The following is a 16,368-nucleotide window of genomic DNA, read 5'->3' on the forward strand; positions in this document are numbered from 1 at the left end:
GCACATATTTTCCAGCAGTAAACACACACACACACAGTACATTGGCAGGAATAAATCTTCACAAATTTACTTTGATTATCAAATTTATGACACAGACAGACAAGCTTGACTCAGAGCACAAGGAGAAGCAGTGTTAGTAGTGGTGTTTTGTTAAATCAGTAAGGTGTGAATCCTTGGGGCCAGTATTGATGATGGCATATGCTGTGGGAAGCAGACAGACAGCAAAGCAGGGTCCAGTGTCATGTCTGCAGTGTCTGCAGGTCCCGCGCGGCGATGGTTCGCTTATCCCCCTGCCACCGCACATATGTTTGGGAAACGGAACAGTTGGACGTGGCCGAGGGCTAAAATGGGTCAGACTGACACAGATGGAGAAAAAACTCCCACTGGGTCACTGTCAGATGAGTAACACCCACAGAAAAAAGTGAGAGAATATGTATGTGCGTGTGTGTGTGTGTGTGTGTGTGTGTGTGTGTGTGTAAGGGGGAGATGGAGTCAAATTTTGACAAATTTTAACAGTTTGCCGACAACGTTTCCCTTGAAACAAGGCTACTTTTTTTTTTTAATTCAAATTGGGTCATACAGTGCTCAAGCAGCTGAGAGCAAACCATGAACCATGAAGAAAACCAGTGGATGTCAAGAAATTCTAACATTAAATTTGTTTGCTTTTTACTTTTTCTTCCTTGATTCATGTAGAAACACAGCCAAAACTGATCAATAATATGAGTCGCTGCTCAGTTAGTCATTTAATAGTGCACTGTAACTGTGATCACCATAAACACACTGTAATTTGTTTATTTCAAAAAGTGCTGCTATCAAAATAAAATAACAGCTGATATTTGGGATGAATTGAAAGCTTTGGGTTTTTGCCCTGGGAACATCAGGGCTTGTCTACAAGAAAAATCAATTGAAAGGGCAGGACACATCTCGGGACAGATGGCATTAAATGCACCTCAGTGATCAAACTGAATCATCCAGAGCAGTAGATGGTATATTCCATGACAAAAGACAGTGACACTGAAATAATCAAGCATTTAAACAAAGCAACATCACATTATACTGTCACCTTAGACTTTCCAAAACAAGATGTAACTGATGAGCACCTCACAAAGATGCCATTGTAAATTCTCCCTCAAGATGGGAGGTAATCTTCAGACAAAGCTGCCGTACTCTTCAGCAGTCCCTGGTGTCACAGGTAAAACCTGTTCAGAGAGCCTCAGCAAATGTCCTTGGCTGTCAAAACCTCCATTAGAAATGGAATGTGAGGCAATTATTGTGGAGTTGAAAAGTCACCCATCTGTATCTTTATTATGAAAACGAGAGGGAAATTCCTTTCAGCGTAATCCTCGACGGCCTTTTGATGTGATCTTTCAACACCACTTCCCAATACAAAGTGATGGGTTGATGCATCCTGATGAAGAGCACTGAGTCCAAAAAAACATTGCCTTCCTGAATGTTATGTCACCGCCACTTATATTTGTCTTATGCTCACTTTTGTAGATTTGAGGCTTTAAAGCACTTTTTGTAAGCTGAAAGCTTCCAGATGTCTGTGGGTTGTTTCACCCTGGGCCTTTTTGAAAGCACTTGTGTTTGATGTAGATACAAGACGTAGAGAATCATCACAGAACATCGTCGTCTTTCACCTCAGATGAACCATGCCATCATGAGGACAAACAAGTCCCTTTGCGCAGAATATAAGCCATGTTGTCAGCCATGCATTAGTATGTGGGTGGCATGTGCTCTGTGAGGCAATCATATGTTTACAGTGAGGCTCTTGGATGAAAGTCAAGTTTGCAGCTGCAGCCTCGAAATAATTCATTGCTCGCTTTTTTACCCGGGAGGAGCCACAGGTAGTTGATGAAGTGGCAGTGCCAAGATTCCCAACTGGCGAAGACGAAGCGCAGCTGCCAGGAGTCAGCGCGGCCAGATGCCGCTGCTGATGTACCATGTGTTCCAAGCAGGGCAACAGTGTGTTTGTGTGTGAGCTGGGGTGGGAGGGGAGAGAACGGAGCGCTTGCCAAGACATTCTCACATTGATGCCAACCTGACACATGCTTGGGTACTCCCCACGGTTTGTGTTACCATCTCAGCCTCTCTCTCGGATCTGTGGGGGGTCCCCTCTTTCCCTTTTCCTCAGATGCAGTCCTTTGCCAAGATGGGAATTGGCGCCTGCTTGCGGCCGTCCAGCCCATCAGTGGCGAGATCCTTTCAGGTGGTCTTTGCTGGCGTGTTGGCAGCAGGCCATTGCTGCAGAATGCCAGCTTCTGCTAGACACTCTGTCTAATCATGCTTTCACCATAATCGTAACTATGACTCCTTATGGTATCCATGTCTTGTCCTCTCACCCCTGATAAACAGACGTGATGCCCTTCATCATCCTCCACTCTTCATCATTTCATTTCTGCATGTCTCCAGATTCTACAGGCTCAGATTCCAGTCCCCATACAATGCATGTCAAAAATATGGCCAACATCCAGGAAGCAAATCCAAAAACATGGGTCGTCTGCCTTATTTCGTTTCATCGGAGACGCCATTCGGTCATTTTTAGGTCGAATCCTTAGAAAAAGCAGCATTGCCATCTGCATAGAAAAAAAGACGAAAGACTGTGCATATGCCCAACAAATAAAGGATTCTCTTGAAATTACATAGCTGCTGGGGTAGCATAGCATCCCCATGAATAGCGTTTTCCCCACGAATGGGAATGAGTGGTCTTTGACGATACTATTCCTGAGAGTGGAGGGGAGTTCTCTGAAACAAAGGCTCCAATTTCGTTAGGAACATGCCATCCTTGTTTGCAGTGTAGGGGGTTTGGGGAGGGAAGTAAAAACTTTTTGAACGTGTGCCATGTCTGTACCATTCTCTTATCTGAGGCCCGCGACTGCCAGCTGGCGGCTGAATGTGCCCACTTGCACTGTGATGATGAAGCCAGCCAAGTTAGTTGGCACACTAAGTGGTAGGACTGGCATGTGATCTAAAGCCAAACAGCTCTGTGTGGGGTAGCTGCATACATGTGCACTCTCTCTTGCCCTGTCCCCATCTCTGGTGAGCAGCCCCTCCACTGGATCTGCAGGTGCTCAAAAATAGAGGTGGGACTTACCAACCAAGCTGAGTTAATAACCACAGGATGACAGACAACAACAGAAGTCAAGCTCTGGTAGCTCCATAATCAATGTCATATTTATCTGAATTCAGCTGTATGTGGACTCCATGCATCTGGTGCAAAGCATCACATCAGATCGCATGTAAGATTTAAACTTGAAAATATCAAAACATAAAAAGGGCAAAATTAATTTCCAAGTAGAGAATGTGAAAATCATTTTATGTTGTGAAATGTGTTAAAGAAGCAAGTATGGCATCTTTTAAGTAATTAAATACAGTGTTTCTGGACAGTTAAAACTGTTTTGTTTTTTTTTGTTTTTTTGTCTCAGCCGCCACACAAGAGCAGAGTTTCTTGAGTGTACTTACGAGGTAGGAACCATTCAAGCCACGTGTGTTTCATACCGGAAGATTAATGCGTTGCGCCGTCCTTCACTGAAAAACGTGCCGGCTTTTGATTTAGGTAAGGTGAAACTAAATCAAAGTAGATATGAATACAGCGGAACGCGGGTATTACGTAAGAAATTTTGGTGTATTATTGGGTGTAGAAAGGGGATTTTTATTGGCCGTGTTTTAGCTGAAGTCCGGTCAGTATCGCGTTGAGCTGTCAGTTACCTAAAAAATGTCGTGAGTAGTTAGCATTACCTGTGAAGTTAGAGAATGCGACTACATTAGCGTCAATAGCTAAAACAACCGTTACTCTGAGCTCGCAAGCTAACATACGTTTCTAAAACAATGAACGTTAAGAAAAAAAAAACAAAAAAAACAAAGCTACAGACACTCTCCTCTATTGCTGAAACAGACCTTTATTTTTATGATGAAGTTGTCCGACAAACAGTTCATAAACTCATAATAGTTGGTAATTAAAGGGATTCACATACAGTCCAGCGCTGCTCTGCCTGTGAAAACAGATGTATGTCTGCAGGAAGCTTTCCAGAGTCTGACTAAATAATCCTGAAGGTTTCATTTCGACCTGGGCTTCAGCCTTGACATATTTAGCAGATAGCCTACCTTTTAAATTGGTATTGCATTCTGAAAATGACCAATATTTGTGACTGAAAGTCAGGATATCTCAACTTTTGCTGCTTATTCAAAAAACTAACATTGTAGTTTGTGTTCTCACTCTCTGCATAGAAAGTCGTTTCTAGTTATTGAAATCTGATGAGCAAACGCTAAATTCACTGATGGAGAGGAGATCCTTCTTCCTCTATTTTATATATGTGCAATAATAGTTTCTGATATTTGATAAGCATTTTAAAAATACCATTTGATTTTGCCAAATTATAAAATGTATTTTCTATGAAAGGGGACTTTTTCTATTCAGCTCTGCAAATACATTTAAGCTGCTTGCAATGAGTTTAATGGTGCAATGCTAAATGAATGAAAGCAATAGAGAAGTAATTGCCAGTTGAACTGAATATTACAGAACTCAGGTGGATCATTAGATTTAAGCGCTTTTGGCGATAATGTCAAACTTGATAAATCCCGGCTCACGTGCCTTTGTTTTTCACAGTCTGATATGAGCGGATGCAGAAGGCTGACGATGAAGCCATCTTGAGGTCCTAGCTCTGGAGGATCTGAACAGCTGAGTCTCAAACATGCTGTCAGGACTTGTTGCTGCTGTCTGCCACTCTCTGTGGACACTGCCTCACTGGAAAGCCACTCTTCACAGAATTTATTCTTCATCAAAGCCAAGGCGATGGCTACCGGGAGCTGTGGCTCAAAGGAGGGCTCACCGATGGATTACAGCACCATCATCAAGGATAAAACAGATGCCAGTGTTTTCCAGAGCTCCAGCTTTTGGAGATAGGCTTGCTATCGTAGACAGCTGTGGCAACCACAGCTACAAGCAGCTCTATTGCAGCAGCTTAGGTCTTGCAGGGAGAATTAGTGCCACTCTCAACTCTGACTTTGGGGGTCTGGAAGGCAAACGAATCTCCTTCTTGTGTGCTAATGATGCTTCCTACACAGTGGCACAGTGGGCGTCTTGGATGAGTGGTGGGACAGCAGTGCCACTCTACCGAAAACACCCTCAATCTGAACTGGAGTACATCATCTCTGACTCCCAGAGTTCGCTGCTGATAGCAGGGTATCCCTATGCTGATACCCTCGAGCCCCTGGCACAGAGGCTGGGGCTGCCATGCCTGACACTGCCCCCGTCTTCTGAGCTGGACACTTTAGATGGGGCAGACTTCCAGGAGAAGGAGACAGCCATCTCAGACTGGGCTGATCGACCAGCGATGATCATATACACCAGTGGTACCACAGGGAAACCCAAGGGAGTTCTGCACACACACAGCAGCATCCAAGCCATGGTAAGTGTTGTCTTTTAAACCATGATTACATTGGAGAGGATGCAAATTCCATTTCAGTTCCTAGTTTGGCCGTAGCACATGTTTATCAGCAGTGAAAAAGGTTGATTCACAGCTTTGATGTAGCAGAGGACAGTACAGCTGGTGCCAGTGGCCAAAAAAGCTGTGGCCAATTAAAATAACAAGCAGCGTGGGTCATCTGTGCATTAGCTATAGGCTCTTTCTATCTGTTAGCTTATTTTATACCTTCACGACAGCTGAGCATAACACTGTTTCAGACTAAAACAAAAAAATGGCCCGTGAAGACTTTATAATATTTACGGTGTTTCTGCATCAGAAAAATTAAATTCAGACAAGGGGACTTTATAAAACTTTTTTCAAATTTAATCTCACAGATATAGTATCATACTTTGTGTTGTACTCAACAGTGAGTTTATGCCTTTGATGTCTGAGCCAATAAATTGGCCAAGCTGATATATAATGATATGTGGTATTGGTGTATTGTCAACCAATAAGTAATAAGAAACAGCAGTATGGAAATTTAGGTACCTTAAAAACAGTGTATATCTTGGTCACATAAAAAAAAAACAAAAAAAACAATGTATATGACATTGCCCCTGTCATACACAGCGTACACTCACAGGCTTTGGTGATTGTCATGTGGTTTCCCACAACTTACCCCATCCGTGAAGTACACAGTATTGTTACATAGCAGGGTACTGATACGCTGTATTTCATGGGCTAAATTGTGTGAGACCACCAGTATGTTATTCAAACACCTTCCAATGTCTCTCTGAAAAAACTTTAATATTTAAGTCAGTTTTATTTAAATTGACAAAAATCACAAGTCCTCTATCTGACAATGGCTCAAAATGGAATAAGAGTAGCAGTTTTCTTTCAGTCTTTCTACGGCACATTTCATGCAGTGTAGGCAGAGATTAAGAAATGACTATACAGAGATCCACAAAACTAACAAATATAGACACATAAAACGTACGCATGTTCTTGAGTGTTGAGACACCTCAGCACCCACATTTGACTTCCTGACTAGCATCAGTCCTCTTTTGTTCCAGTCGAGCTTTTTGAATAATCACTAATTTATGCCATTAAAGATCTCCTGAAGATTTTCCAGTATGTTTTTAAGCGAAATTGACCTACATGTCCAATGGTGTGGAAAATTAAATCACTCTGAAAGACAGCAGAGCTTCATTTGTCTCTGCTTGGCTCAGGGAAGTGAGTGAGTGAGTGATTAAGTGAGTCTGTCTGTTTTACTGGAAGGGAACAACATCAGGCTGTCTGAATTCCTGGAAAGCTCCTCTGTCAATGCGAATGAAGACTTGAGACAAACGTGAAAGGAAATTCATTTGCCGAATCACTTCCAAATTTAAACATAGATGTAAGATGACCATCTTACACTTCCACCATTTCTGATGTCTTTGAATGTGTATTCAGTACACTGAATGATTGCTCAGACAGCAGTGCTGCAACTCTTCCCAGTGAATCAAACACTGAATAACCTAAATATTGAGCCTGTGCCTGTGGTGTGTTTTGTGCATGATGTTACTTAAAGATGCTAACATCATGAACAGTGTCAGAGGGGTACTGAATGCCATGTGAGTGATCAGAAACTGCAGTAACGTCTGTAACAAAAGACCACTCCACACTGACCTACATGGGCGCGTTGTCGGTGTTGTGATCTCAAATACCGGCTGTCAGAGTAAAACATTAACATGAGGTCTGATCTCTGAACGCGTGTGTGTTTTCTTTGTCAGCAATTTCTAGCTGTGATCTGTTCAGTTGTATTACATGTACATTCAGGAACATTATCCCAAACACCTAGACAATATGATGCAACTCTAAGGTACAGATCATCTTTTCATTGCATCACCAAAGTTGAACAATTTAAGGTGGTGTTTAAATTGCATTTCTAAGACTATTTTATTGTTGCTGGCAATTTTTCTTTTATTCCTGCTAAATACTATAAACACATGATGATAATGTGACATCAATCAACTTTTCATAACATGGACAAACATCAGATTTTAGTGTTCTTACTACTTAACTTAATATTATTTATACTCAGTTTTTACATCACACGGGGAGAAATTAATTGTTGAAGAGACCAACAGCCTCCTCTGTAGACCAGTTAGATGATAATTTTGAGTTAATTGGAGTTATTGAGGTATTATTATGCTCTCCAACAGCAACCAAATTCATTGTTCACAGGGGTTCTGGGCAAAAATAATTTTTCCATAAGCAGAAAATTACTAATTGAGGTGTGAATGCAGCAGGTTTGGATGAAACTAGGAACAAAATAATGAAGACTTAAAATGCATCCCTCTCTTTCGTCCCTGTCTCATCCCTCAGGTCCAGTGTCTGGTTTCAGAATGGGCGTGGTCCAGAGATGACATCATCCTCCACACCTTGCCGCTCCACCACGTGCATGGCATCGTTAACAAGCTGCTGTGCCCGCTCTGGGTGGGCGCCACATGTGTCATGCTGCCTGACTTCCAGCCTCAGAAGGTCTCGTCTCTCCTCTGTTTTAGCCGTTTCTCTTAGTAAAGTGCAGCTTTCATTAACACCCCCGAACAAAAGAGGCAGCTGTACAGCAGTAAGCTATCATTGACAGTGAGGCTGAGAAGTATTTCAGATGCATGAAGGTGCTGCTGGGTTGGAAAAGACCTTCAGCTCTTTCCACTTCAACTCCTCTTTCTCTGTCAGTGTTTCCCTTTCCCCTTCTACTTTTCTCCTCCTTCCTCTCTCCCCGCTTCATCTCCTCTCCTTCTATCAGCCTGTCCTCCTCCTCCCTCTCCGACTGTCAAACTAAGTGTTTGGGGCTCAGTGATGAATTGCCCTGTGTGGCTTTGTATCTGACCAATGCCGACTCACGGCAGGGGCTTAAGCAGCAGATCAATCGATGAGCTGACATTGAAGGATGATAGTGCTTATTTGGCCCTGAGAAGGGAGGGGAAGATGGGGTGCTAAGTGTGTGTGTGTGTGTGTGTGTGTGTGTGTGTGTGTGTGTGTGTGTGTGTGTGTGTGTGTGTGTGTGTGTGTGTGTGTGTGTGTGTGTGTGTTTTTGTGTTTGTGTAGGTGTGTGTATGTAGGTGTGGCATTGGAACATACAGTATAGGAGTGTAAATGCACATTTTTTCCAGCATATGTGTGTTTGTGTTTGTGTTTGTATGTCAGGCCCTCCCCAGCTCAGTGGCAGTGAAGGTAGATGGAAAGGAAAGGTTGTTAAAGGACATATGTATCTGTCAACATGGGTATTGCTACAATGTAATAGCTATCAGTATTCAGCTGTTATCCCTGACCTTGTGCACCAAACCGCAGAACCCCTCCTCTCACCCTCAGAAAAAAAGCCTTTATTCTCCTCCTGCTGAAGTTACAGTACATTGATGAAGTGATCGATAGCCTGTCTCTTCTATCCCCTAAGATCTCTGAAGGGTAGCCTAGGCAGCAGAGGCTGCCATTGATTTTTTCCGATTTCGCCCAGAGATAGTGACAGAAATTTTTGGTGCAGGAATTGTGATCCAGTAAATCACAGATAAGTCTATTTCAAGTGTGCTATTGCAAGCTGACAGGGGCAGATACTCTTGCTGGGGTTCAGACAGCACTGGTCAGATGTAGTTACTTTATTTATACCTCTGTTGTCTACTGCGATTAACCACGAGGAATTAATTAATTAACCCATTAATTAAAAGCTGGTTAAAGTTTTCATTTATCCTGTGAAATATCTTAAGATCTTCTGGATTTTTGGCACAATGTTTGGTGCAGACATTCATTGTCCCCAGAGGATGAATCCCACTTGAGTTTTCCTTTTTCAGCACAATGAGGCAGTTTTCATTTCAATGTCTCACCGATTATTATTTAATTATCGAAAGAATTGACGTGAAATTTTGATGTGGACATTCATGTTTCCCTCAGGATTAGTTTTAGTTGTCCAGTACTTTGTTTATGACCAAATACCTGCAACACAAATGACATTCCCATCAGCTTCAGCTGTACTTTGTGTTTATTGCTATGGTTTTAGTGCTTAGAAAATCTTAGCATGCTGATACGCTAAACTATGGTGGACATTGTAAACCTTATACCTGCTAAATAGCATGTTGGCATTGTCATTGTGAGATTGTTGTGGTTAAATTTGTTGTTATTGTTGTTAAACAAAAGCTCCAACAAGTACAGGCTAGCACAGCTGCTGGCATGGCTGTAGACTCTTATTTTGACTTTCACTAAAGTTTCCAAAGTAAAACCCAATCAGAAAATAGCAATGTTATGATAGCCGATCAAAGAGTAAGAGGGCTGAAAAGCCGACCAAGTATCTATGCAAACTTTTGACACCTGAGAGTTTTACACACTCAGCACCATGGACACATTGGAGTTCAACATCCCGTCCTTCTCAGGAAGAATTGGTAATTGTGTCAGAGTCCCGTGTTGAGTGCAAGACTGAGCAGCTCATTGAGTTGTTTAGGATGCAGGCCGCGGCTTTGGGTTCTCACCACATCCGGTCCCCTAGGTGGAGGCCAGCTCTTTGACAGACATAAATTGCCTTCCTCTCTCCTCCAGACAGGACTCGGTGGAAGCGCTCCACTGCACTTGACAGACACCACGCAGAATGGTCAGGGCACACTCAGTTAATAATCCTTGTCTCTGCACAAAGTTTTGTTCTGTATGTGCACAGGTGAACTATGAGCGCCCACAATTTTTCAACTTGAAATGATGTTTGGAGAAATGGGATAGGGCCCATTCAGACTATGGACAAGTCTTAATCATCTCAGCACAATTTATCTCTATATTTTTGTTTGTGTATTAGAGGCAGAGGAGGTCAGAGGAGAAGTTAGTAGATGATAGATTAGGTGAGTCTCCGAAGAAGTGATTGAAAGGAGAAGTGGAAGGAAGAGTTCAGAAATTGTTGGCACATTAAGAAAGATGTGGTAGTACTGCAGGTGAGAGGGATGATGGGAAAGACTGCATCTTTCTGTGTGTGTGTGGGGGGGGGTGTGAGAGAGAGAGGAGACTGCAGAGGCAGTGAAGCAGGAAATTACGAAATGGAGAGAGAAGGTAAGTGAATGTGAGATAGGGAGTGGAGGGGAGAAAGAAAGATGAAGGGAAGATGTGGGGTCAGGGAAGAAAGTGGAGAATGAAAAAGAAGCACTTGGGTAATGGAGGTAGAATGAAAGAAGAAGAAGTGAGGATAAGTAGACTGAGAGGAGAGGGGAGGGGAGGGAAGACAGCTGGGGAGGAGCGTTTGTCTCCCAGGGGGGAGACAGGACTTAGAGAAGCTGTCGTTCACCTTCACTTAATTCATGCTGTCGTCCCATCCTCCCATCGTCTTCTGTGATGTACCCAGACTGTCTGGTTGTGTGTGTGTATGTGTGTGTGAGGGATGAGGGATGAGGTGGAGCGGGTGGAGCGGTGTGGGTAAAATGGCTTTGTCCTTGAACAAGTGAGTTTATGTGATATTTGAACAGTATTTTTATATGTGCATTTAGTTCTCAATGCGTGTTTACGTCCATTAACGTCCGGCGTGTGTGTTTAAAGCAGCACGCTCGATGCAGCAGAGGACGAGTGGCTCCTTCTCTAACAGTCAAACAGCACATTTGTCAAAAGTAGTTGCGCTGAAGGCCTTTTAACTGGCCGTCGTGCCAGCGCTGCCCTACAGCAGGCTGACCTTTACAGATCTTGACTTTTTTCTCTAGCCTTTTCATTGGCATCGTGTTGACGGTTTTAATATGAGGCTGCTGTCTGGACCTTACTCTGCCATTTACATCAAATGAAAGAAAAAAAAATGCCACTTGTGTGTGCACTAATGGAATGATTCTGAACGTAATAATTTAGTTTTGCATGGCCTCGTCAGTTAGATACACTACTTTCCTTTTTTCACTTTTCCTTATCTCCCTCCCTCTTCCTCCCTCCTCAGTTATATGTTGTGCTTATCTCTCTCTTTCCCAGGTGTGGGAGATGCTGTTGAGCTCCAAGGCTCCTCTGGTTAACGTGTTCATGGCCGTGCCAACTATCTACTCGAAGCTGATCCAATACTACGATCAGCACTTCACACAGCCTCATGTCAAGGACTTCGTCAAAGCAGTCTGCAAAGAGAGGATCAGGTACTGGCTGTGGGATCAGTGACTTAGCTTACTCATGGGTGAATAGATGTATTTACACATCTATGTATACACACACACACACACACACACACACACACAGATAGATAGGTAGATAGAATTTGGAGCAAATTGTAAACAAAGAGTCACACATCACATATGAACGCAACAAATAATGTAGCTGTACAAAAGCAGCCTTCCTAATTATCTGAAACACCCCTTTTTTGAATTTCACCAGCTTTTCATAGTCTTTCAAGGCCATCATTTCATCGACTTTAAAGAGGGTAGACTTTGAAGTAACATGTTTCATAAAGTTTTTATGGCATAATATAACCTAGGACTGTTTTATTTGGAGCCTGGAGTGTTTCCCTCACGTCCAGCCCTCTCCCTGCAGGCTAATGGTTTCGGGCTCAGCTGCTCTCCCTCTTCCCACTCTACAGCGCTGGGAGGAGATTACAGGGCACACACTGCTGGAACGCTACGGCATGACCGAGATCGGCATGGCCCTTTCCAATCCTCTCAAGGGCCCACGCATCCCAGGTACTCAAGTGACTGACTGGATACGCTTATACACCCACCCACACACACACTTGCACTTTTGCTCAGTATGGAAAACCACATATGGGGGGAAGTAAACGTAAGATAAAAGTAAACTTACAAGACCAGTGTGTAAGATTTAGTGGATTTACTGGCAGAACATGGGAGAAATGCAATATAACATTGAAAAGAATGTTCTCATTAGTGTATAATCACCTGAAAATAAGATTCATATTTTCCTTACTGGGCAGCATGGTGAAGCAGCAGGTAGTGCGCGTGCCTCACAGCAAGAAGATCGCCGGTGGGGCAGGGCCTTTCTGTGTGAAGTTTGCATGTTCTTCCCGTGCATGCGTGGGTTCTCTCCGGACACTCCGGCTTCCTCCCACAGACCAAAAACATGCTCATTAGGTTAATTGGTGACTCTTAATTGTCCTTAGGTGTGAGTGTGAGCGTGAATGGTTGTATGTCTTTGTATGTTGCCCTGCAATCGACTGGCGACCGGTTCAGGGTGTACCCCGCCTTCTGCCCAATGACAGCTGGGATAGGCTCCAGCCCACCCACAACCCCGAAAGGGATGGTCAGGTATAGAAAATGGATGGATGGATGGATGGATGGATGGATGGATTTTTGTTACCTTAGAATGAGCTCTTTAAAGAACAAAGCACTGCCTCCATGGCCTCTGTAGGTCTTCCTACACGCCTGGAATGGGAGGCAGTGGCGAGGTGATGCGAGTGGTATTCAACCTCACCGTTAAATGAACCTAAATCCTACACACTGGTCCTTTAATGTCAGCCTCAGATCAGCTACATTTCAGAGTTTTTTATTGTAACTCCTTCATTCTGGTAAATAACAATAATATCAATCAACCAACCAAGGTGTCAAAAACACGAAGAACACAAAGGCAGCTGAATGTCGAGGTCTTGGTCCTCTTCCAAGCAAACTGTGGTAAGGTTACCAGCCAACTGCTGGATCAACGGCAGGAAACCAAGCAAGAACAAAACGTTTTCTAAAGACAGGTTTGACATCTGATCATCAGCAGTGACTCAAGCTTGAAAAGCCTTTTATGACAAAACAAACTGCAGGTGACACTTCATCATGTGCTCTTAACCGGCCTGAACACCATTTGAGGTAAATGACTATAAAGACTGCTGGTGTTGTGTGAGTCCATCACAGTCGACCCCTCTGATGGATGGAGGCAGCCCATGAATTTGGATGCCATTCACTTTAAAAATGCTTGTCTGAAATGTGTTTTCAGAGGCATTCGGTGAAAAAAAATAACATCAGTGTTACCTCTCTTGTTTGTTGTTGCTGTGTAGTAATTAAGTCCTACATGTAGCTGGCATTACTCTTGAGAATTAGCTAGATTATGATTCATTCAGCAAACTTGCAATCAGTGATTGGTTCCACTACAATCACATTAAATATGTTTCCAAAAATCCGTGTCCAGCAAAGATGGTCAGAGAGTATGGTTTTAGACAGTGCTTGAGACTTTCATGGAGATTAATTAAAATGAAAATGACTTCACGGAGCAGAAGATTGGAGTTTTTGCTTTCTGTTCTTTCCCAAAGTTGCAGTTTATTGTGGAGCTGCTGATAATGGCCCATCCCATTGCAGTTTTGCTGATTTGTTGGTGAAATCTGCTGGGCTTCTATTAAAACTGGGCCAAATTTGATTAAAGCTTCTCAACATCTAGATCTTAGTGCAATCATTGTTCAACATAAATTTGATGACTGTATTTCAATATGTGGCAGCTTCTAAGATGTCATGGACATATTTCTTGGACAAAGATGTACAAAAGCTGTTAAAAGTGCATTGTATTTAGCCAATATTCAGGTTTACAAATGCCACTGCAGCATTTAACAGCTTGTTAAATTCAGCCCAGATTAATCTGCACTTTAAAGAAACCAAACTGCTGGTGTGACCACACACTCAGTAACTTTCCTCTTCTGTATCGCACATGTCTCAGATATCTCTAATATTGTTCGACCTCCTTCACTGGTTTGATCCAGTTTGCAGCTCCTCCTCTGGTAGCTGGTTTCTGTCTGGGCTCGTGATTTCCCATCTTGTTTTCTGTATTTATTTAAATTTTCCTTAAACTTGAAAGTTTTAATTTTTGGCTGAATTGGACATCTAAAGACATATTTTATGGACAAATATTTAAAAGTTGTGGATGACCCTTGCGACCTCTGATATTTCACAGATTCACTCTGTTGTTTGTATTGATTTTGACTGTGTTGTGTTAGCGGGTGACTTCAACATTCATGTTGATAATCTCAAAGATGGATGTGCTAAAGAACTTTTAAACATCCTGGATCATTTTGGCCTATCTTAGCATGTAACACATTCAACACATAACAAAGGGCATATATTAGATCTGGTTATTTCCAAAGGGCTTAATATCTCTGAGGTTGTGGTGACGGATGTTGCTCTTTCTGATCATTACTGTGTGTCATTTAGAATGGCCACACCTGCTATCAAAAAGCGGTATATTAATGATCACACCTGTGCAGTCTTCACTCAGTCTTTTACACCATCACCAACACTGCCCTCAGCTTCAACTGATGACCCTGTAAATAGTTTCAGTTCCAAAGTTATGACTATTATTGACTCCATCGCCCCAATTAAGACCAAAGTTTTGTCAGGAAGGAAAAAGGCACCTTGGAGAAACACCACATCAGTCAAAGTCCAGAAAAGCGTCTGCAGACAGGCAGAGTGCAGGTGGCGAAAAACCAAACTCCAGGTTCATTATGAGATTTACAAAAACAGTCTCCACACCTATAACCATGAACTAAAGAAGGCAAAGCAAGCATTCTTCTCAGAGATTATCCACAGAAATTGTAATAATGCCCGCACTTTGTTTTCTGTTGTGGATAGACTGACAAACCTCACAACATCAGTCCCTCCTGAGCTGCTATCCAACAAGTCATGCAATGATTTTGCAGCCTTTTTTACAGATAAAATTTCAAGGATAAGACAAACAGTGTGCAGCTGCAGCTCAGGCAAAATGATAAGTCCATATGTGCCTTCTTGTTCTCCAGTTAATCACATAGTCAAGCACATTTCAACCTTCTAGATCATACAAGGCTGACAGAAACTGTGTCAGTTAAAATCCACAACATGCTGCCTTGATACTATGCCAACAAACTTTTTTAAAAATGTTTTTCATTGCATAGCTCCCGATGTGTTGTAGATAATAAATAATTCTCTAGAGAGAAAGACTACTTTGTGTCAATTGGTGAGCATGTGTCTGAACGAAAAAAGATGATGTGTGGGGTGCCACAAGGGTCCATTCTCGGACCACTTCTTTTCAATATCTACATGTTGCCCCTAGCATCATAATATTTCTTAACATACTTATGCAGATGATACACAACTTTAGATTTCTGTGTCATCACATGACTACAGTCCCTTACTTTCACTGAGTGAGTGTATTCATCAAATCAATGAGTGGATGTGCCAGAATTTTCTTCAGCTTAATGCAGATAAGACAGATGTGATTGTATTTGGCCCCAAAAATGAAATGTCAAAGCTCAGCGCTCACCTTAACTCCATGTCACTGACAACAACAAATAAAGCCAGAAATCTTGGTGTAATTATTGATTCTGACCTGAATTTTAAGAACCATTTAAAGCTCATTACCAAATCAGCCTACTAGCACCTGAAAAATCTAACCAGAATTAAGGGATGTCTGTCCAAAGAAGACATGGAAAAACTTGTTCATGCATTCATTTTCAGTAGGTTGGACTATTGCAATGGAGTCTTTACTGGCCAAAACAAAAAATCAATTAGGCAACTACAGCTGATTCAAAATGCTGCTGCACGAGTCCTCACAAACACCAGATAAATGGACCATATCACACCAGTCCTCAGATCACTACACTGGCTTCCTGTGAGTCAAAGAATAGACTTTAAAATCTTACTGTTGGTCTACAAAGCATTAAATGGTCTAGGACCAAAATATATTCTTGATTTATTAACTCCATATGAAGTATCCAGACCTCTCAGGTCATCAGAGACAGGTCTATTGTGTGTTCCCAGAATGAGAACCAAACAAAGTGAAGCAGCTTTCAGTTATTATGCTCCTCACCTGTGGAACATTCTCCCTGCACACCTGAGGTCTGCACCGAGTGTCAGCTCATTTAAATCAGGGTTGAAAACATTATTATTTGCTACAGCTTTTTATTTGCTCAATGATTTTAATCATTCTAAATGCTAAATTATTGTCTTTTACTGGCTTCTCTTTTTAATTTTCCTTTAATTGCATTTTATTTTTATTTTTCTATTCTCTTCTCATCTCTTTCTTTCTTTCTTTCTTTGAA

The 16,368-nt window shown here is 42.2% G+C and overlaps 1 protein-coding gene across 2 annotated transcripts in view; it reads left to right on the top strand.

Moving 5' to 3' along the window:
- Positions 1-3,512: 3,512 nt before the first annotated feature.
- The window catches only part of acsf3 (acyl-CoA synthetase family member 3), a 32,765-nt gene continuing 19,909 nt past the window's right edge, over positions 3,513-16,368 (top strand). The window contains exons 1-5 of one of the 2 annotated variants that reach the window (XM_070970304.1): positions 3,513-3,556; positions 4,607-5,408; positions 7,773-7,928; positions 11,361-11,515; positions 11,907-12,052. In XM_070970304.1, coding sequence (XP_070826405.1) covers positions 4,692-5,408; positions 7,773-7,928; positions 11,361-11,515; positions 11,907-12,052 — 1,174 coding nt within the window. In that variant the 5' untranslated portion in view covers positions 3,513-3,556; positions 4,607-4,691. Of the gene's footprint in view, positions 3,557-3,627; positions 3,681-4,606; positions 5,409-7,772; positions 7,929-11,360; positions 11,516-11,906; positions 12,053-16,368 lie in introns of those variants that run through there. The other variant, XM_070970295.1, reaches the window with a different exon arrangement.

The sequence above is a fragment of the Chaetodon trifascialis genome, chromosome 1, assembly GCF_039877785.1.
Source record: "Chaetodon trifascialis isolate fChaTrf1 chromosome 1, fChaTrf1.hap1, whole genome shotgun sequence".
In the NCBI taxonomy this organism is placed as follows: domain Eukaryota; kingdom Metazoa; phylum Chordata; class Actinopteri; order Chaetodontiformes; family Chaetodontidae; genus Chaetodon; species Chaetodon trifascialis.